The sequence below is a fragment of the Vulpes lagopus genome, chromosome 2 (assembly GCF_018345385.1).
Source record: "Vulpes lagopus strain Blue_001 chromosome 2, ASM1834538v1, whole genome shotgun sequence".
Taxonomy (NCBI): Eukaryota; Metazoa; Chordata; class Mammalia; order Carnivora; family Canidae; genus Vulpes; species Vulpes lagopus.
In genome coordinates, this window is record NC_054825.1 from 44,284,176 (window position 1) to 44,306,415 (window position 22,240).

Sequence of the window (22,240 nt, forward strand, 5' to 3'; positions counted from 1 at the left end):
GTCCATACCGAAGGTTGGCTGGATGGACACTCTTGCTCCTTGATGCCTTTCTGGGAGGAGTGAGGCCCTATGGCGAGCTGCGCACGTAGCGGGCAGGCCTCACTCAGGCACTAGGCTGTGAGAAGTGTGCCCTGACTGCAGCTGGCGGGCGGGGGTGTGGGGTGCATTAAAGGAACTAGGGAATCCCCTGTGATAGCAATGACCTGAGAAGTAGTGGGAGCCGAGGAGCAGGATGGTCATGAGCACCTACCCCGGAATGGGGCATCGTCGGATGGGGCACCCCGAGGCCCAGAGAGGCAGGCTCAGGTCTTCTTCCTTTGACCACCACCCTGCTCTGAGCCCAGCCCAGGCCTCCCTGCAGGGGAGGGGCCGACCTCCCTGAGGTCAAACTGTGGCCAAGCCGGCCCAGCTGGCTGCGGGATCAAGGAGTGGCTCTTCCTTCCTTCCTCAGCCCTGTGAGCGGCCTCCTACCCAGCAGGGAAGATGTCAGGCCTCACTTGGACAGAGCCTGCAGCCCCTGTGTGATTCACACTTGGCTTCCCCCCCTGGGTATCACAGTGCCGCCCCCGACCTTTGGCTGCTCACACGCAAACGTCCGTACACTGGTTTCTGCTCCCAGCCCAATGCCAGCCCAGACCTCTGCTCCCAGCACTACTTACACGACCACGTAGGGCCACGGCTCAGAGCCATCCTTGCAGGTGGGTAGGTGGGTGGCCCCGTGGAGAGTAACCATGATGGTCTCCTTATTAGAGGGGGACAGGTGGCTGGTGATGGGTTCCATGCTCTGGACGGTGTTCAGGGGCTCCTCTGGGTTCTCCGCGACCTGCGGAGAGAGCCAGGGCTGAGTGCCCTCCTCTGGGTGGTTGCCTGTCCTTCCAGCCTCCCTATTAACTCCAGCCTTTTATGGCTCCCCTCCAAGCGCCTTTCCCTGAGTCGTCCCTCCACCCAGTTTGGAACTACAGGGCATTTGCCTTTGGCCCCATTTTCTCCCCACCTCTGGCCCACATCCCACGCACGTCCGCCCCAGCCCTGCGTCACTTCCTGCAGAGAGAGATGGGCCTCATCCCTCAAGTTGTCTCACCACTGGGCCTCTGCTTTTGCAGGTGTTTGCGTCTGATTCCTAAGTCCTGCCTGCTTTTGAGGTGCTAGCAGCAGGCCATCCTCAGTCCACCTGTAACCTTAGGCCCTTCCCATGCACGGCTCTTTACAAAGTTTATCCACATCCACGGAGTCACCTGATGCATTAGCAAAAAGAGATGAATGTGTCCCCTCTATCTTCCACCCAGAGAACCCTGCAGACCGGGAAGGCAGAGAGGCGCCTGCCAGCGCACGGGCCTCTGGGCTGGTGGCCCCAAGCAGACTCACGTGGGAGGGAGTTCAAGAGCCCAACAGTCCACAGCTTGGGGATTCAGGGCCCCAAGGACCATGAGAGCTGCTGAGAGGAGACAGGAGCAGCTGCCGGTGCAGTCAGAGAAGGCAGCTGGGAAGAGGAGGCCTTACAGGGCTGGGAAGACACATGTGGCTGGGAGGACGGGAAGCTGGAGCAAGGTGCAGGGCGGGGAGGGAGCTCCCACAGCTCAGGGCAGGCTCGAGTTGATTCCGGGGGCAGGAGGACTCGCGGAGGGCAGCAGAACCAGCAGTTTGGGAGTAAACACTGTGGGCTGGGGACAACTGTGGACCTGCGCTGCTGTGGATCGGGCTGCTCTTCCTCTGCACTGGCTGCTGGACTCTCACTCCCAGTGCCAGGGCTGGACGTGGGTGACCCACATCCAGCCTGGCAGAGGCTGCCCTCGTCCTCATCCCTCTGCTGATCGATCAGCACTAGCTGATGCGAGGGGCCCCCCTCCTGGCCACAGGAGAGAAGCCAGGGACCTCCTCAGCTTGGAGATGGGCCCCTGAAGGGGGTGTGAGGGTTGCCCTTTTATCTAGAAAGTTCGGCCTGTCAGAACCTGCATTCCAAGGCAGGCCCTGGTAGGGGGAGTCCTCAAAGTAGGACGCATCCATGGAGATCAAGTACAATGTCCTGGGTATGCCCACGTGGCTCAGTGGTTGAGCGTCTGCCTTTGGCTCAGGTTCCGACCCCGGGGTCCCAGGATCGAGTCCCGTATCGAGAAGCATGGAGCCTGCTTCTCCCCCTGCCTGTGTCTCTGCCTCTCTCTCTGTGTCTCTCATGAATAAATAAAATCTTTTAAAACAAAACAAAACAATGTCCTGTGACATAGAGGGGAGACGGAGGCCAGGAGAAGAGTAAGGACCCAGTTCTGGGGGTGGGGTGGGCGTCGGTGGATCCCCTGGCCCAGTCCTCATGCGCCCTAGGCGGAGGGAGAGCTCTGGGCCAGTCATGCTCCGGGAGGCCGCTTCCCCAGCGGGATGCTCCTCCAGCCCTGCTTCAAACCGGGTCTAGACTCGGAGCCCTTCTCACCCTTCTCACCGTTACCACCAAGTACTCAGGTGCGTGACACTGGATTTCTGCGCTCCTGACTGCTTTCTCACTTCCTCTCCCACCCTGCCTCCGCCCAGCCCGTCTCCCGGAGCAGCCCCGTGATCCTTCATAGTCGGACCACATCTCTCCTCTGCTGGAAGCACCAGCTCCGGTCCATCCAGAGCTTCGCAGTGGCCTGTGAGGACCTGTAAGTCCCTCGAAGGCCTGTAAGGACCTCTGGCCCAGGAAGCCGCCCTCACCTCATCCCCGGGCCCCCTGCCCCTGGCTCCAGGGGTTTCTTGCACACCCCAAGCTGGCTCCTGCCTCAAAGCCTTTGCCAGGCCGTTCCCTCCTCCCCTGCACGTCCATTCCTGTGGCTTACTCCCTCACCTCCTATAGGTCTCACCTTATCAGAAAGGCCATCTTGGTACAAGCTGTGGTCCTTGCCTAACAAGATGACTAATTAGGAGGTGAGAAGCCCACCTCCCAGGCCCAGAAGTGCCACCCTACAGAGGCCCCCTCCCTCTGACTGAGGAGTGCCCCGTGACTAGGGCCCAGGGGGGGGCCTGTCACCATCTGCAGAGGTGTTGAGAGTTACTCCTCCCCCCTCCCTGTTCCCTGAGCCAGGCCAGGGTGGGAGGAACAGAGGGAGGTCAGTGCTCAGGGAGAAACCCTATGGGGTGGGGGGTGGGGGCAAGCAGGCACAGGGCCACCCCTCCCCACTCATAGATCAGAGACACTCCCTTCCTATGTCCCCCCACCCCACTGTGTGCTCCCCCATAACCCACTCCCCTCTCCAGCACGCTTAGTCTCCTGGTTCAGCGTGCGGGAGCAAGACCAGCCACCCAGGGTGTTGAGAGAGGTAGGTTTCAGGCTCTGCCAGCTCTCAGTCAGGGCCAGCTCTGCCCTGACTTCCTGTGAGGTCCTCACTTTCTCTCCTGGTCAGTGGGGATGTCTGGGATGGTTGTAATTCAGTCTTCCCCGTAACTGGCCTATGGTTTCTGCGGTGAGGCCAGGAGAGATGACTAATGTCTCTCCGATGGCCCAATTCCCAGGAGCAGCCTAAGAGGGTGGCCCCATCCCCCTTGTTGCTGTGTGGGTACGGGGCCTGTCCCCAGCTCCCTGGGGCCCCAGAAGTGAGGGCCCAGCAGCACAGCAGCTGCCCAAGGGCTCTCACTGACTCTCTGGTAGCCTCGGAGCCCAATCAGTGATTTTGCAGACCGGGCCCATGAATTGCGGCCCCCTCTCTGTCCCCTGCTTGCTCTGGGACAGCCTTCTGGGAAATCAAGCTTCGGTGGGGGGGGATTGATAGAAACTGCTGGGCTTCATTTCTGCGCAGGAGGCCAGCTGCCAGGCTGGCACCTCCTGGTGAGGCCTGCAGGCATGTGCCCGCTGGGCTGGCTGGGCCCAGAGCCAGGGAGGCCAGGACCTAAGTGTGAGGCCTGGAGTCGGGGCTGTGAGCCAACCTCCCTGCCTCCCCTTCCTCTGTCTGGATGAGGATCTGCAGGCTTCCCTCCGAGAGGCGCCTGCCGCCCCCAGGACCAATGCTCCCTCCCACCCCTGCTTCAGTTTTGCAGCTGTGTCATAAGGTTTTGAGTTAAAAAATGATCCTGTGTGTTCCTTCTAGTTTCAGCATCTAAACTTCCTTGGGGATTGTGATGGCCACAACCTAGGTAGGGAAACAGGCTCAGGGAGGCAAAAGCACTTGCATCTGGGTGCTCGGCTCAGCTCGCAGACGTCCCTGCTCTGCTCTCTGGATGTGCTGAGCTTTCTATGGGCCACAACGTACACGCTCTTGGGCTCCTGACCCGGGGAGCCCGTGCTTGTTAGTGGGAGCAGTAGGAGTTGTGCTATTCAGGGAGAAGAGGCTTTTCCAAAGATGACACAAAAGTCAGAACTCGTAAAGGGAAGGGCTGATGCTCTGATTCCATTAAATATCCATGCCAACTTCTGTAATAACCGCCAATTCACCACGATACGAAGGAAAGACAAACAGGAGAAAATATTTGCAATATGTATAAAAGAATGAATTTCCTTACTACACAGAGAGCACTGACGTCTAAGATCTATGGAAGATTCACGCAAGAAGAAATGTGACTGTGTGCTACCGTGTACGTGATATGAACGTCCTTATGGGGCATTCTACTCAGTCATTGAAAATGTTCCACTAACTTATGGATTAAATGAAACAAATCTGTGTCCTTCTCAGGGCTCCCATGCATGCTCCTCAGATCCCCAAATCCAGCTCAGGTGGGCAGGTGGGAATGAGCCTCAGGACCAGCTGGCCACTTAGCGCCCCTGACATTTAGAAAGGAGCTGAAAGGGGGAGGGTGGAGTCAAGGGGAGGAGGCAGCTGTAGGGAGAGAACACCAGGAACCACAGACACCAAAGTCAAGGGTAATAAAGTAGAAACCACAGTGGGGCACCCGTAGCTTATTTGGTTTGAGTCTAACTGCAAAGAGGCTATTCCCAAGCTAGCAAGTACCTGGTGCCTTTGGTCTCAGCTCACTCTGCCCTCCCTGTTGGTACTTGGCACAGTCAAGGGCCTTGGCTCTGCCTTGACAGTCAGCAGAGGGTAAGGAGAAGCCTCATACTGAACTGTTTGCATTTTTAAAAAAGATTTATTCATTTTTTAAAACTATTTGCATTTCACGGCACTGGGATCTTCGTTCCCTCTTGGCAGGGTCTCACTGCTCTGTTCCCGCTATTTATTAAGCACCTACTATGTGTCAGGTGCTGTGCTGAGTGTTGGGGATGCAGCAGTGATCAAAACTGACCAGAATCCCTTCTTTCTAGGAGTTGAGCATCTGTGGTCTGGGGCAAGGGTCTGAGCCAGGGCTGGAGGGGCGTAAGATAGTGGAGCTTTGGCAGTCCCAGGGCAGCAGCCTGGGAATCTCCTCGATCTTGGAGGGTGATGGGGAGCCATCTCAGTGGGGTCTCGGAGCCTCCGTGACAACGGGGCAAAAACTCCTTTCCAGGCTGTTGGTAGGGGAAGGTACCGGTTCAAGCTTTTTTCCCTGGGTCATGGGGATACCAGGCAGAGACAACGAGGTAAGGGTGGCGGGGGCTGACAACACCTGCAAGCATGCCAAATTTCAGATCCCATGTGGCCCAGGAGTCTAGCATGCCTAACTTGGAAGCATCGCAGAGACCTCCTTGCTCTCCATTTCGCAGCTGAGAACACTGAGACCCAGAGAAGGGAAGCTTTGGTCGTGATTTAGTAGCAAATACAACAAGGGACTTTGAAGGAGAGATGAACTCAGGCAAGCGCAGGACCCATGCCCTCAGGCCTCACCTTTTTCTTTTTCCGTCCCATCTCTTCAGGGGCAGGAGTGTTTGGCCTTGTTTACCGATCTTGGGGACCAGTACCTGATATCTGTGGGCAATCAGGCATCAGTCCTGTCCAGGCAGCTGGCCTGAGCACCTTGGAGCCTTTGGGCTTGGTGTACGGTAAGGATCGTCAGTGTTGTCTCAGGGGTGCCATACACGGGCTCTGGGACCTGGACAGGGTAACAGGCAGGGGGACAGGCGGGGCCAGGGAGGAGGGCAGCCTGGAGCTTTCTCAGTAGTGAGACATTCTTTAAGTGCAGTTGGCTTCAGGCCTCTGGGCCATGACCAGCTCCATAGGGTCAGCGACTGAACCAATTGGCTCTCGGTACCCCCAGGAAGGTAAAGACAGGGGTTTGCCTCTCTCCAGGCCTGGAAAAGCTATGAGCTCTTCCCCCCAGCAGGATCACCTGGGCAACGTTGTGTGACATCACAGGGCAGAGCACAAGTCACCCAGGTAGAGTCCAGGTGAAGTGGGGTGGGGGCTCAGAAGCCCTTCTCCGTGTTTTGGGAGCTGGGTTTTGCCTGCATTGTGGCCCTCACTCCTCACCCTCCCTGCTCTTTGTACCCCGAACTGCACGTCCACCAGGATTCACCAGTGGTCTAGCCCAGTGGTGGAGGCTGAGACCCTGCTCGCAGGAAGTTACAACTTGGCTAACAGCTATTTCGGTTAAGGAATCTGCAGCCGTCCTGCCTCTTTGGGTGCCCGTAGTCTCTCATTTGTTGAATAATCATAAACACCACGTTGGAGAAAATGGTTTCATTTGGAGGCTGAGTGGGAAGGTGGCAAAGAGAACAGGGATCAAGGAGGTATGTTATTGTAACGCCGCTTACATCGGCCAGTTAATGGGTGTTCATTATATCATCAAAAATAAATCATAAATAACTAAAGAGAGCCAACAATGTTCTGGGGGATGGACCCAGTATTATGACTCGTCCAATTCTGAGCTCCATAAGGAATTATTACAAAGATAACCGTTCTTTTTACGTAGCACTTACTATGTGCCAGGCACGGTTCCAAGTGCTTTTCTGTGCAGGGAGAGGCCAGAATGAGAGGTGGCTGGCCCCTGGCCTGGGGTGAGGTCGGCTCCACGGAGATGCTAGGCAGCATGGCCAGGAATCCTGGGCTAGGAAACATGAGATCTGGGGTACTAGGTGGGGTTGACAGGCATCTGGAAGACTCCTGTGGCCTGCCTCGTTCTCTGGCCAGCGGTTTTAGACTCCATACTGTTTGTTTTTTTTTTTTTTTTAAGATTTTATTTATTTATTCATGAGAGATCCAGAGAGAGAGGCAGAGACACAGGCAGGGAGAGAAGCAGGCTCCATGCAGGGAGCCCGGGTGGGACTCGATCCCCCACGATCCCAGGTCTCCAGGATCACGCCCTGGGCTGAAGGCAGAGGCTCAACCGCTGAGCTCCCCCAGGCGTCCCCATACTAAGTGTTCTTTGCATTGTCCTGGGCCTGGGGACCAAAATCAGGCCCGCAGGGTACTTCGGGAGCAAAGCTGAAAGCGCTGGCTCTCGGCTCTCAGGGCTATGAGGGCGCTCCTACCACCACTGTCCGCAAATCCTGCACCCTAGCCCCATCCCTGCATCACTCTGGCCCCTAGACCTGCCCTGCCTGGACTCGGGGTGCTCACCCAGAGAGAATTTTGTGCCCAGGGAGCCCCAGCCTGCTGGCCTTCTTGCCTGGGAAGAAGATAATGCAATTGGACTCTGGTTCCAGGCCGTCTGGCTCCAGCGTGCTCGCGAGCCTGTGCACTCAGCAGCCACCAGAAGGGCCTTCCTACCACCCCCCTGGAGGGCTGCCCGCACCCTGGGCCAAGGACCCCTGGGACACTCGCTCCTGTGCCACACGAACCCTCCCCCGGAACTGCTCCTCCCTGGCCGGTGAGAAGGCCTGATATCAGCCCAGGCCCGGGACTGCCTGTGGCTTTCTTACTTAACGCAGCACGAGCCCCACCTCTCTCCCTGCCCCCCCCAGCTCCTCCTCTGGCCTCATGGCCCTTCCCCGTAGCTCTGGTTCCCCCAGCCAAGGGAAATGAGCCGCACCCCAATGCCCAGGGGCTGGAGCCAGGCTCTGAGGACTCGGAGAGATTCCAGCTTGAGGGGAAGCAGGTAATGAGTGATCTCACAGCTAATAGGTAACCCTCCCCGCTGCCCCCCTACTTGGAGCGGCCTGGTGGCCCCGCCAGGGGTTAAACGGCCATTTAGGGAGCCCACAGCTACGGAGGGCGGAGGGCGAGCCGCTGGGCTGCATCTGAGGCTGGCCCTTGGGGAGGGAGGGGTCCTGCCCTCCCGCCTCGGCTCTGCTCTGGGCTTGTGGGCAGCAGGAAGAGTGTAGACAAGTGGTTCACAGCTGTTTACAGTCCCTCCTGCCGCGTCCCAGATGTCCCTTGGGCCTGAATATCCGTGCAGCAAGTCCAGGGAAGTCTGTCCCCCAGAGCCATCAAACCTGGCCTTCGGTTCCCCGTGGGCCTGTCCCGCACCCCTGGACACACACACAACCCCGCTCCTCCTCCCCTCCTCTGTGCCTCCCCCACCCATCACTCTCTCTTTATTTCCTTTGGGCTGATGCATTGGGCTTAGGTAAAGGATGACCAGGAAACTGAGTGTGATTCTGTAGCAAATGGCAGCTTAGAGCCCTGTGATGTTGGTTCAAAATACTAACCCTCTCTGAGCTTTGGCCTCCCTCCTCAGAGTGGGGAAATCGGTGCTTCTGTGAAGACTGAAAGAGGCAATGCAGGTACCACACTTAGCACTGACACTCAGCGGAGTACTCCAAAAATGCTCCTCGTTCCCTTGCTCAACAGACTGAGGCCTGGAAGGTTCTCCCCAGTGGACACGGGCTGGAGAAGCAAAAAAAAAAAAAAAAAAAAAAAAGCCTGCAGGGTGAAGTGCGCGCCCCTCTGCCAGCATATGAGCATGCGAGCCTTCTCGCCCTGCGCCCCCGGCTTCCAGGCCCAGCCGCCCCTCTTCTGCAGACCCACCCCTGGCTGGCTTCCAGGCCCTTCCTTCCACAGCCTTTCTCCAGGCCGACATGTCAGCAAGGCCGCTTGCTTTCCTACCTCCATTCCATTTGTCCTCAGGGTCTGGCTCAAGACACTTCCTCTGGGAAGCCTTCCTGACTCCCTTCTTCCCCTGCTCTGAGTGGTCCTCTTTGTCCGTGGTGACGCCTGCCTGTGTCTATGCTGCAGAGTCTCTGTCCCTCCCCTGGCATTTGACAGTTGTCAGCTGAGGCAGTTCTCTTGGAGGGTCTCCATCTCCAAATGCCAAGGCGTGGCCCCCGGCCCAAGTGGTATATGCGGGGGGGGGGGGGGGGGGGTGCTTGGGCTGAAGGAGGGCGGACCTCAGGAGAGCCCCTCCTGCAATGCTGAGTCCGTCTGTCCGCAGCCCGCCTTGCCTTGCCTTACCCTGGGCTCCGCTTGGCCCCGCAGTGAGCATCTGGGCAAGCCTCTGGACCTGCAAAGCAGCCAGGATGTGCCACCTCCCGGGGCCTGGTGAGGGGCAGGTGCTCTGAACCCAGCTCCCCCTCCCCCCACCCCACGTGTGCACCAGGGTGCCCTGACTTGAGCCCCTGTGGCCCCAGCCTCGCAGCAGGGGACTTGTAAACGGCAAGCTGCTCCCCTTGCGCTCCCCTTACTGGCTCAGCAGGGCACGGTTATTGACCGCCCTGTCGCCCTGTCAAAGGAGGCTTCCCAGCGCTGGGGAGCCAGAGTTTTCATGGGGGCAGCTCCGGGCCCATCCTCACGTCATGAATCACTTTGCTAAAGATGCAACGTGGCTTTGGGGCATTTTTCTTTTGAAAAATCAATAACTCGTTAACAAAGAACTAAATAAGGGGGTGAGCAAAGAAGGCCACCTGCCATTCCCTTTAGTTGGTGCGGAGTGCAGAAGCCAGCCCCGCTAAGATGCAGAGGGGGGCACTCAGGCCCTCCCCTCACCCCGACTCTTTCACCCACAAATCTGACCGAGTCCCTCCTCTGCCTCAGTAAACATGTCAGGAGGGCTCCACTGCTCTCAGGAGAGACTCGCCTTCTCCCACAGGCCCCCTGAAGGCCTCACGTCTGCCCAGCCCGGCCTTTCCAGCGTCAGGGCGGCCGATCCCCACCTCACACCCATGCTCCAGCCACATGGTGCCTGCAGTGCCCTGAATGGGCTCCCTGACCCTCACATATGCTGTTCCATCTGCCTGGACTGTCTTCCTCCCTCTGCCAGCCTGAATAATTCATGATGCCTGTTCGAGACACAAATGGAACAATCTCTAGCAAATCATCCCTGAAACCTGCCCCTACGGCCCCCATCCCCACCCAGGAGCATTGGATTCACAGCCCCTAGGCCTCTCTGTGCCCAGGCTTATGACCCAATGTTCTTTTCTGGGAGAGGGTCTGTCTCCTCTGAGGACAAGAACTCCACCTGGGGGTCCCCCCTCAGCGCCCAGGCTGTTGCCTGGCACAAGCTCGGTGCCAGGTGGGTGCTCATTGAATGAGTGAAGGATGACATCAGATGCCTTCCTCCCCATAGTTCTCCAGGAGCCCCCATTTCAGCTGAGGATAATGGTGTCTGCCCCCCAGATAATCCTCCTTCCTCCAGAGTCCAAGTTCTCTATGGCCTTCTTGCCCTCCTAGGGCACAAATTGTGTGTGTGAACCTTGTATTAAACCTTGTATTAAAAGCTGAAAATTAAGGGACACCTGGGTGGCTTGGTGGCTGAGCATCTGCCTCTGGCTCAGGTCGTGATCCCGGGGTCCTGGGATCGAGTCCCGCATCAGGCTCCCTGCAGGGAGCCTGCTTCTCCCTCTGCCTGTGTCTCTGCCTCTTTCTGTGTCTCTCATGAATAATAATTAAAAAAAAATCTTTAAAAATTGACAAGCACTTGCTATGTGGCAGGCCCTATTCTACACATTTTACATATGTTACTCAGTCATTGCAACTAGTCTTGAGGTAAGTACTACTCTAGTCCCCATTTTACAGATGAGAAAACAGAGGCAGAGCCTGGAGCAGAAGATCCAACCTTCAGACCCAGGCCATCTGGCTGCACAGTGTGCTTGTAACCACAGGCCTCGCCCTTACTGAGGTGCTTGTGGGGAGTCTGGGGTGCCCCCCCCCTTCGGCTGGGATGATCCAGCAGGAGCTTGAGCTCAGATTACAGGAAACTGCTTATTCAGGCCTAGTGGGCCTGGGATCCCTGATTCCCTGTCTCTCTGGCTCTGGTCCCTCACCCACATGGCCGGCCCGTCTCCACCAGAGAGCACAGCCTCTGGCCCTAATCTCATTTGAGGCCATGAAATCGCATTTGCAGCGTATTAATGCAGCTCAGCGCTGGCCCGCCCCGCCCGGTCCCGGAGGACTGGAGCCTGCACAGCACTCTCGGGAGGCGGCTCCCGGAACACCCGCCGACAAAAAGCAATTATGCTTTAAGAGGAAGATTAAAATAATATCTCCCCACCCCCACCCCAGGGCCTCAGCTCCTCGAGGCCCCCACCCCCACCCAGCAGTCAGTCAAGGGCAGGCTCCCTGCTCAGCGAGGGGTGGGGGCAGACTCCTGCTCCTCACCTGACCACCCCCCCTCCACCCCCATATCGCCCCCAAGTTCCCAAAGGAAGCCAAGCCTCTGGGCCTTTGCCTAAACGTTCCCTCCCAGCCCTGTCTACCTGGCAGGCCGCCATCCTCCAGCACAAGGATCACAGCTAGTGTTTCTGAAGCACTTCGTGTCCTCTTTAAATTTGCTGCAAATTCAAGTCAACAATGTCAGGGGAGTCGTGCCTCCACCATCTGACAGGAGGGAAGGAAGCAGAGCAGGGGTTGAAGGACCAAGTCTTCACCCTTTCCCCCAGGGTAGGCTCGGGGCTTCCCCTCTGACCTCCAATGACCGCAGAGGCCTTCCTGGGGTCCCTTGTCTCCTGGGGAGCCCCAAGAGGCCAGGCCTGGCCCAGAATCGGGGCCTCACACAGAAGAACCCTGCACCTCCAGGCGGCAGCAGAAGGCATGCGGACGTGTGTCCTGCCACCCCTGCCTCAAGGCTGGACCCGTGGTGCCTTCCAGTCAGTCTCTGTTCTGGAAGTCTTTGGAATCTCCTCTTCCCCAGGAAGGGCTGCCGAGTTACAGTCAGGGTGGCAGATGATTTAATCCTCACAATCCCGCCGCGGAGTCAGCATCGTTACCCCCATTTTACAGAGGAGAAAACAAAGGGTCAGAGAAGCGACTTGACCAGAAGCACCGGGTATGGGGCAGTGACTGGGATCTGAGGCCAAAGCCCATGTTTCTCCCCTGCACCTTCTCGGCTGTAACCCTCCCGCACCCCTCAGCGAAAGGGCACGGTTCTGTCCTGGGACTTTTGATGAAACACCTTTTTCTCCCTGGCAGGTGCCAACTCCGGTGGGCTAGGAGGGTTGCCTGGGGACCCTGAGCCATTGACAGCCCCCGCCCCATCCCCAGTCCTGCTCTCCAACCACCCAGCACCAGGGGCACAATGGCTCAACTTCAGGCTCCGTAATCCGTCTTGACTGGACTTGGTGCCATATGGGGCCACCAGGAAGAAATCTGTTCCCCCAGACCGCCCCCCCTTGATCCTGTCACATGCTTTAGAAAGCCCGTCAGAGTAGGAGTCTCCCTGGGAAGGCATGTCCCCCGTCATTCCCCCCTCTGTGCTAAGTACTGCCCCTGAGAAACCCAAACACGTGGGGACCCCTGGATTCCAGCCTGGCTTTGCTACGGACCCAATGAGGAGCCACAGGCAAGCCACCACCTCCTCTAAGGACTCAGTTTCCTGCTCCAGAAAATGGACGGGATGAGAGCTACCTGTCCTACCCCACCCCCAAGACCTTTATGACACCTCAGTGGGCTTTGCAGTCTCCTCCTTTGCCAGCCTGGCTCAAAGCAGGTGCTAGCAGAGGGCTAGAGGGCTCGGGGTCCTCGGAGCCAGCACACCTGCCCTCTGTTCCCTTGGCATCCCTGCAACTCCCCGCCCCACAGAGATGCTGTCCCCACTTCTTCCTTCCTCCCTGCTTGCTGTTCCCTCACACACCTCCACATTCTTGCTTCCACACTCTTGCTCACACTGTCCTCTCCGCTTGGAAACCACTCTTCTCACTCTCTCTTGGAATCCCACCCATTCTTTGAGAAGGGATCAGATGTCCCCCTGACATTTGTGAGGTGGGTTTTGACGAACCAAGCAATTTCCCGCCCCCTTCCTCACCTGACTTCACAACCTCACCGTCAGTAGGCACTGCTCTGCCCATTGCACAGATGAAGAAATTGAGGCACCGTTAGGTCAAGTGGTTTGCTCCAAGTTACACTGCAACGGAGACATAGGTCTAGACCAAGGTCTTCTGACTCCTGACCAGAGCTGGTTTTCCTACAGCAGACCCAGTCCTTGATCACCCAGTCATGCCCATCGCTTCCTCCCCAGGTCCTCACTGTCAGCTTGGAGAGTCACTGTCCTCCTGTTGCCTCTCCTTGCTCAGCTTGGAGGCTCGCTGAGGGTTCGGGGACACAGCTACCTTGTTTACTGCTGGGGGAATGGATGAATAGACAGACGGATGGATGGATGAACACCCTGGGCCCGGGGAGGTTGCACCGCTGGGCTCCAGGGCAGGCTATCAGATCCAGAGGGAAGAGGGAAAGCCCCACTTATTCTCCAACTGTCTGGGGAAGGGGCTGGGCCCTGCTGGCTTCAGCTGCTCCTGAGCCCAGGACCTCTGCAGAACCAGGCCAAGACCAGGCTGGGGGCTCATTTGACTCCCCACAGGCCAACCCCTAAGCAGGCCCAGGTCAGGCTGGTGGGGGTGCTGTCCATGTTCCTTCTCTGCAGCCCTTCGCCATCCACTGTTTTCTTAAAGATTGGTTTCACATGCAGTTTTAATTTCACCTCGTACCGCATACCTGCCATGTCCCCAGGTCCCTTTCTTCCCTAATAGAGGCTGCACGTGAGGGGTTCTGTACAGGGACGAAGCCAGCAAGGCCCCAAGGAGGTGCAGATCTGTGTGTGGGAGGGCGTGTGTCCCATGTGTGTCCACCAGTTAGCTGGTGTGAATCTCTCTTTGTGATGGGGGGCGGGGATCTCTGTATGTCCAGGATGCGATGTGCTGGGTGTGTGTATACCCGCACATGCACGAGGGTGGCTGTGTTCCAGGGGCACATCCCCCTCCCAGGGGTGTCAGGGAAGGAGAAAAGGGGAAGATGACCATAAAAGGCCAGAGAACTGGAGCCTCCCGCCCCTCCTCCCTCCTATTTCACTGGGAAGGTAATTTCTGGAGAGGAGAAGCCCACCACAGTTCCTCCCCTGGGTGGGCTAGAGAGAAGCACATCAGAGGCAGGCATCCCCTTCCGCTCCATCTCCCCCTTGCCACACACACACACACACACACACACACACACACACACACACAGGGCCTCCAGCCTCCAGGAGGTGGAGGTGTGAGTCAGCAGTAGCCCCTGGCTGGAGTAGGGGGAGGTGAGGAGGGGGAGGGCAGGGGGGCCATCTGGCATGCTCAGTTACAAAATCTGCTAATGGAGCTTTTTCCTAGGCTAGCATCAGGCTGGTCCAGGCTTCTCTACTCCGAAACCCGGTACCCAGGCGCCAGAGAGTGGGGCTCCCAGGTTCCCATCACCCCTCCCCTGGAGGCTGGCTAGGCAAGAAGGAGCAATGCTATTTTCTAGATAAAGAAACTGAGGCCCAGACACATCATCTCGACTCATTACTAGAATAGCAAGCACTTACTCAACACTCCCCCAGGGCAGGAGGTGTAAGCAGGGCTGTAAACTAGCTCATTTATCTTCCCAGCGATGGAAGACACAGGCACCGCTCGCCCCCATTTCACAGATGTGGAAACCGAGGCTGCGGGAAGTTACGCAATCTGCACAAGGCCACACAGCTACCAAATCGGAGCCAGAGACTGATCTGAGCCCAGGCTCACTGGGCCCCAGGGGAGCTGCCTGACCCCGAGCTGCGTCTATACTCCACCCCACTGAGCTCGGGGCACCTGGCTAGGCACCTGGCTAGGACTCTGCGAGTATAGGGAGGGGACAGAGAGGGGACTCGGGAGTCAGTAAGGAGGGGCTGAGGGGCAGGCCTGGCGAGGACGTGAATAGGGGTCGCCCCAGTTTAGGCATTTTCAGGTCTGTATCTGCTCTGTCTGGGGAGCTCTGAGGTCTCCCTCGGGGCCCCTAAGGGCAGAAAGTCCTTGGGAGTTGCAGAGGACGAGGGGGCGGGAGGCTGGCCCCCATCGTGGTACATTTAGCCGAGGGCCCTTCCCTTCCTGAGGGGGCAGTTTGGTCCCTGTCGCTGGGCCAGCACCAGCCAGCCCTGCTTCTCCTGCCTCTCCTGCCAGCCTCAGCCCTCCCCAGTGGGTGACAGGCTCCCTGGGAATGCCCTGACAGTGCCTTTGTTTCCCTGAAATAAAAGAAAATCGAGCTACAAAGGGAAACCTCAGGTAGCTTTTAACGGGGGCTCGGCTGCCTGAGGCAGAGTGTGTTCAAGCTGGAGGCAGTTGTCACGGGCAGAAGGGGGAGCTGCCTGCAGGCCCCCCACCCCCCCACTACCGTGATCGAGTTTACTCCAAGAAAAGCCTCTTCCAAAGAACAGCAAAGGAGGAAATCAATGAAAATTGATAGAGAAACGTAAAGCAGCTGTCCGCTGGGTGCCCGCGTGTGCGTGTGCGTGTGTGCATGTGTGTGCGTGCTCACGCGTGTGCCGCAAAAGCCTGCTGCCCGGACCCAGGCTGAGCGCCGAGGGCCGGAGGCCAGGGGCTGGGAGTCGCTGCAGCTGAGCCGCGGAGGGTGCGGGTGCTGGGGGAGGGGCCGCAGCCCGGGCTCCCTCGGTTAAGGGAGAGATTAATATATTCAATGCGCTTGGGGTAATTGAGGGAACAATCGAAGTGTTTTTCTAAAGCCCATAAAACGGCCTCATTTGCAAGGAGGAGCTGCCCGCCCCCAATCCCAGTATTTGATGGAGCTGGGGAGGGAGGGAGGAGCAGGGGCGACCCCAGGGGCTGGGGACAGAGCCAGGAGGGGCTGGCAGGGCCGGTCTACCCAGTTCCCACGTGCCCACCTCTTACCTCTGTCCAGCCTGGGCTCTGCCTCCCGGAGCCTGGGTCCCCACCTGTGCAACGGGCCACGGGCGGCCTCCCGGCAAGAAAGTGGAAGGGGGCGGCAGGAGGGGGGCTGCTCTGGGTGGGGGAAGCCTACCTGCCGGGGACACCTAAGGCCGCCCAGAGGCGAGCCGAGCAAGGGGGGCCCATCTCCCCGCCCCCACCGAGCTGATCTGCAGTAAAGTTAATGAGACCCACATGGCGCGCCCTGCTCTCCGCAAACCCTTCCAGTCTCCGGGCGATAGAGGCCGCGTGTGCAACAGTGAGCAATAAAAGGCACAATGAATTTAAAAGAATAAAGAGGGAGGAGAGGGAGGACTTGGAGCCGCAGGCCGGCCGGAAGGGTTCAGGCTCAGGCCCAGAATGGGGGGCCTGCGGGGGCAGGGGGGGGCGGAGGTCGAGGAGGGGGAGAGGGACTGGGAGGGAGGGAACAAAGGAAGAGAGAGGGAGCCAGAGGTCTAAGGACCGAGGGCAGAGGGGACGCCGGGCCAGCCACTGCCATCTCCGTTCCCCTCCACTTCTCCTTAATGAAAGCCCCCAGCCGGTTGGTGCCAAAGCCACCATCAGAAGCCACAGGCTTCAAGCCAGGTGCTCCGCATTTGGTGATTGCTTTATTAGCTTTTTCTTCTCTTTTTTCCCCCTCCAGGGCAAAAGGGAAAAAAAAAAAAAGTGTTTTAAATGGAAAGAATAAAAAAAAAAAAAAAAAAACCCTTGAAAGCGTCATTTAAAAGGCTCCTAGGGAACTGAATCATTTCCATGAAACAAAACTGCAATTGTTTGGAGGAGGTAAATGCAGGGCAGAGTAGGGGAGGGAACTCCCCTCCCCCCCTCCCGCCCTCCCCTCCCCTCTCCTCCCCAGCTCCTGCTTCGGTGGGAGGATGCTCGCCTGCTCTGAGTGAAGGAGCCCTGAGGATGGCTCCCAGAGCCACAAGCAAGGCATTTTTAACTTCATGTTTCCAGAAATTTCCATCACTGGGAATTTCCAGCCCAAGGTTTCTCTCTTAAACTGCTCTGCCTGTGGGAGTTTGTCCTTAAACTTTCAGCATCTCTTAGAGAGGTTGAGTGAGGTACCAGGAGGGATGTGGCCCTTGAGGGATTTGTGGCTTGAGGCCCAAGGCTGTGGTGTCCTTTGCCTCCAACTCCACAGGAGGCAACGTTCCCCCTTAAAAGAATTGACTCCAGCAGCCTGACTGTGGCCTCCACCTTGGGCTTCCTCACCTTCCGGGACCCTCTATGCCCAGCACTGGACAGGCCACCCTCATTCCGGTCAGATAAACTCCCTCTTGCTCTGGGGGAAGGAGGGAAGGCCATGGAGGTGCCGGGGTGGCACGGCCATGTGGTCTTAAAGCTGCCAAGAGGGTAGGGAGGTAGCTCCAGGGGCCAGAATGAGTCTGGTGGAGCTCTGCCCAGAGAGGAAGCCACCAAACACCCCATACAGCTCATGGCAGGAAACCTGGAGCTCGCTCCACTCTTGGGACCCCCCCCCCCCCCCCCCCCCCCCCGCTCCGTCCCGCCAACGGGGCCCCTGCCTAAGTGTCAGTGCCCCATCCATGGGTCAGGGGCCTGGGGAGGGATCTGTATGGATCCCGGCACACACGGGTGAATTCAAGAACTGGAGAAGGGAGGGTGTTCGCCAGCCCAGCAGAGTCTCAGGATCCTGGGAATGCAGCGGCAGCACCAGTGCGTCCTTTTTGGCCGCACGCACATCCTGTGGACATGGCTCAGGGGCACAGGGGCTGAGGTTCAAGTCAGTCACTGCCACCCACTTGGAGCCCCGCCTCCTGCTGCCTGCCTACTCTCTGGATCATTGCATTCCTAACCCCCTGCCCTCTGCCCTGGACTCCGCACTCAGCCTGTGACCATCAGCAGTTCTGCTTTGAAGACTGACACACAAGATGGAGAACAACTTGTGAGCTCACAATGAAGCTGTACGTCGTCGAAGAGATTCGATGGTCGAAGTGCCTGATGCAGACACGACGACGGAAGGTAGTCCGGAAGGAACGAAATCAATGCAGAGAAGGCTTCCTGGAGGAGGTGACCTTGAGCCTGGAAATCCATTCCTGGCCCCCAACTGGCTGCAGTGCCTGCAATCTCCTCTCTCCATCCTTCTGCATCACTTCCTCGACTCACCACCTCACCCTACCCTCCTCTCCGCTGTCTTTCTCCTCCTCTTTAGTTGAGAGCCCAAGACAACTGGGTGAAGTCCTTCCCTCCTGGGCTCCATTTTCCCATTGGCAAAGGGGAGGGAGGAGGGTTTCCGAGGGCTCCTGCGGTTCTAGGCCACAACTTCCCCAGGGCACGGGGGATTGTCCCTGCCCCCGTCTCGCTACTGTCCTGCCAGCAGTAGCTTGGAGCCTCTGAGCCCCAGCTCCAGAAAGGTGCCCGTCGTCCTCGTTCACCTGAGCGGAAACAAGGCGGCCCGGCTATCCTCTGAAGGGCCCCGTGGCATTGTGTCCCCCACTGGCTTCCAGGCCCTGCCATCAGGGTTGTGATTGCTGACCTCCCAGGAGGGAAGCGATCTTTCTCTCCCTTGAAAGCCATTTTCTTGTCTTGGTAGAAGCAGACATCTGACACTTTAAGAGGTGGAATGGCAGGGAGATGATGGCATTAAATAACAGAAATTAGAGCAGCCGCCGTTGTCTCCTGCAGCCCAAGGCCCCCCTTCCCTGTAGCCACTGCCCCGCCACATGCATTCAGGGCAGCAGCCTGCAAGCTGCCTGCATGGCCCTGGCTCGGGCTCGTCCCAGAGAACTGGAGACGGCTTTCCCCTGAGCTCTGAGCCTCTGTGTGTGTGTGTGTGTGTGTAGCCCTGTGACAAACTAGGACAGAGGGGCCAGGGCCGCCCAAGTCAGGGCGCATGCAGTCTGAGTGAGCGGGATGTCAGGTAGGACCCTGGGGCCCTCCAAGTCCCTCACAAGCAGCCTTCTCCGCCCCCAGCGCGTGGCCAGGTATACAAGAGGTGGTCCAAAGTATTAGTAGATTTTTTTTAAAGTATTTGTTGGGGATCCCTGGGTGGCACAGCGGTTTAGCGCCTGCCTTTGGCCCAGGGCGCAATCCTGGAGACCCGGGATCGAATCCCACATCAGGCTCCCGGTGCATGGAGCCTGCTTCTCCCTCTGCCTGTGTCTCTGCCTCTCTCTCTCTCTCTCTCTCTCTCTCTCTCTCTGTGACTATCATAAATTAAAAAAAAAAAAAGTATTTGTTAATGGACTGATGAGTGAATGAATGAATGGATGGATGGACAGAGGCTAAAGTGGCCCGGTAACAGGCTGAGACCTGGAGGAGAGACTGCCTGGGTCCCTTCCGGTTGTCCTGCACGTGCTGCCGGATTGCTGTCTAACGCGCGGCTCACTATGTTATCTTCTCTCCCCTGTGCCTCCTGAATTGAGCATCCACCTGGCTCTTTTGCCACCTTACCCTGACTCGCTCCCCTTTCTCCGGCCCATCAGCCCCCCTTGAACGCCACCAGCCCACCATGCTGGGCTCCCCGTCAGGCCCAGAGAGAGGAGCTGCAGGAAAAGCCAGGTGCCTTGGGCTCCAACCTCGGCGCGGCCCCTGCTGCCAGTGAGACCCTCTCCTTTTCAGCCAGCTTATTCTGGTCCCTCCCTCTGGAATACCTTCCCCAGAGCCCGGGCCAGCACCCTGGGGTCCTACCCGCCGAGGATAGGCCCATAGGGTCGGACCGTCAGCACCTAACAAATGTCTGATGGTTGAACGAATGAATGGACTCATCTCAAATGACATCTCTTCGGAGGAGCCTGACTGGCACCCTCCCTCACCAGAGCGCCCCTTCCAGCACAGCCCTTACGGGACTATATCAGGCCCACACTGTGTCCAGTGTCATCAGGCTAGGTGGCACCGCGAGCTCTGGGACTGGCCTGGCTTTGGATCCCCTTCCCCAGTGCACACTAAGGTCCCCCAGGAAATGTCACTGGTATTAATGGAATCCTGCGTCCTTGGGGATGATCCTCGGTTTCACTGCCTGTGAAGTGGGCTACTACTGGCTCTACTAGCTTCCACCTGTCCTGGCTTCGAGGCCCGAGGCCCACCAGCCACACTGCCTGGCTGCAGAACACAACCACTTTGGGAGACCCTCCTTCAGCCTGGACAAGGACTAGACTCTCTTCCTTGGGTCTGAGGCCACCAGGATCCAGGATCTGGTTCAGGGCTGAACCCCTCCTGGCCGAGGTGGGAGCTGGACGGGGTTGAAGGTGGGCGCACACAGACTTCTGTCCCGTGGTCATTTCGGTCGGGCCTCTCTCAAAACTTGATGACAAGGCGTGAGATGGAATTTGGGGACCAAAGGCTCTCAGGGGACGCTCACCCATTGGGCAAAAGAAACCCCATCCAGTGCTGTCCCTGCTCTGTATGGGCATTGCTCCATTTTCCTGTCACCCCCTGCAAACTGGGACCCCCGCCTCCATTCTCCAACTGCAGGTTCTCCGGAACGGAATGAGGCCACCCTCAGAAGTTCTGCTGCTCTGCTCAATGAGGATCTGGGGACGGTCAGGCCCATCGATCAGTGACTCTGGGTCTTCCAGCGGGGGTGGGTGGGGAGTGCTGATGCCAGAGCCAGAGTCAGGTCGGAGGGGACACCCACCTGCAGCACCCACCCGACGGCTGGGGCTCTGGGTGCGGAGACCAGAGTCCTGGAGACCAGTGTGGGGCTGGAGGCTGAGCGCCAGGGCTCTCGGAAGGCCACGCTGTCGGGCAGGCCATGGGGTCGGTGCTCGGCGGCCCACAGGTCCATGAGGGGCTGGTCGGTCGCGGGAGGACCCCGAAGAGGGCCTCGCCCACTGGCTGGGCTGCCTGTCCTGAGGCCCTGACCAGCCAGTGCCTCCACCGCAGCTTGCAGAACCCTGGAGACGGGAGGCATGTGCTCAGGGGCCGGGTCTGGGGGTTCCTGGCCTCCCACAGGGTGGGGATGACACCTGGGTGGCCTGTCCTTTGAGTGGAAGCCCAGCCTGGCTAAGATTTCCCTGCGGGTGGCACCCTGACCCCTCTCGGGCCCCACTCTGACCCCTCCCTTTACCGATGTGGGGATGGGAGGGCTCTTAGCTGGTGACAAGGTCCTGAGTGTCCCTACGTGGAGGGAAGAATCCAACCTGTCCCTCATCTCTGGCCACCGGAAGGCCTGGGACTTGGCTTCCCCATTCCCTCACATCCCACCTCCTCCAGGAAGCCTGCCTGCATGGCCTCCCAGCCTAGGCGTAGACCTTCTGCTCCTTCCAGATGACTTAACTATTCTCTGTTTGAAATTCCTGCCCCTCTACCTAACCTGGAAACTTCCTGAAGGCCAGACCCAGGTCTCCCCCGCTCTGTCCACCCCTATCCCCACAGTCCAGTGGTGCTCGGGGCTGGGCACTCAGGACCCTGGCTCTAATGTCACTCAGTGTGACATCCAGTGGGACTGGCCCCAAACCTGCTGGGTGCTCAGCTCTTGTGAATTTACAAAGCCATTCCTTATCTGTCCTTTTATTTCCTCCTCACCTGACCAGTGTGACCAGCATTAGTGTCCCCTGTCACACTGAAGGAGACAGGGGCTCACGGAGGACCCTGCATTTGCCCAAGATCACACAGGCGGAGCTTTGGGATCCAGTCCAGGGTTCTGCCCCTGCCCCTCCCAGCTTCCCCGAGGCTCCCTGGGGTCCCTGATGGGGCTTGAGGTGGGAGTTACAGGACCCTTCTCTCCCCCCAGCCACCTTTGAGCAAAGTAAAGACCAACTTGTTCCTGGTGAGGGCGAGGCTCAATGACCTTGGTGACAGCAGAACAGGTAGGGAGGGGGTCCCCATCATTTACCTGCAACCGTACCCCAATCCCTGAGCCAGCCCTCAGGGGGTTCTCAGCTGTCAGCTGCAGGGCATATCCATCCTCCTCGTTAAACTCCACACTCAAGACTTCAAATTCCAGATCCAGTGTCTTCTCCTCGGCCTTTAGCCTCTGGCTCTGCAGGGATGGAGGGACCCAGGGTTCAGGCCCCCTGAAGGCCATGAACTGGCTGGGGACTGACCCCTAGGCTGAGCACTGCCCCCTCCCTCCCACAGCCTGGGCCCAGTCTGAAAGCCTGTACACTGGGCGCTCAGGGCTATACCCCACCCCTCTTTTTGTTTGTTTGTTTGAGGAGAAACTAGGTAACAAGCCAGGGAGCTGGGCCTGTTGTAGGGAACAAAGGCTGCCATTGATCTGTCCCTTTCAGCATTTGTTCATTCAACAAATATTTATTGAGCATCTAATGTGTGCCACGGATTATTTTAGGCGTTTGGAATATAGCGGTGAACCAGACGAAGGATCCTGTCTGCCTGAAGCTTCTCTTCTAGTGGGGGAGGGAGGCTGGGACAGATAGAAATAGACACAAAATATAGAAAATAGGTAAATTATAACATATGATAGAAGATAATAAT

At 58.0% G+C, this 22,240-nt stretch overlaps 1 protein-coding gene across 1 annotated transcript in view; it reads right to left on the reverse strand.

The window, feature by feature from the left end:
• Nucleotides 1-21,942, reverse strand: part of CCDC33 (coiled-coil domain containing 33) — a 104,260-nt gene extending 82,318 nt beyond the window's left edge. The window contains exons 1-3 of the mRNA XM_041738670.1: nt 21,639-21,942; nt 20,439-20,697; nt 660-823 (exon numbers count right to left, since the gene is read on the reverse strand). Coding sequence (XP_041594604.1) covers nt 660-823; nt 20,439-20,588 — 314 coding nt within the window. The 5' untranslated portion in view covers nt 20,589-20,697; nt 21,639-21,942. The remainder of the gene's footprint in view (nt 1-659; nt 824-20,438; nt 20,698-21,638) is intronic.
• Nucleotides 21,943-22,240: the final 298 nt, after the last annotated feature.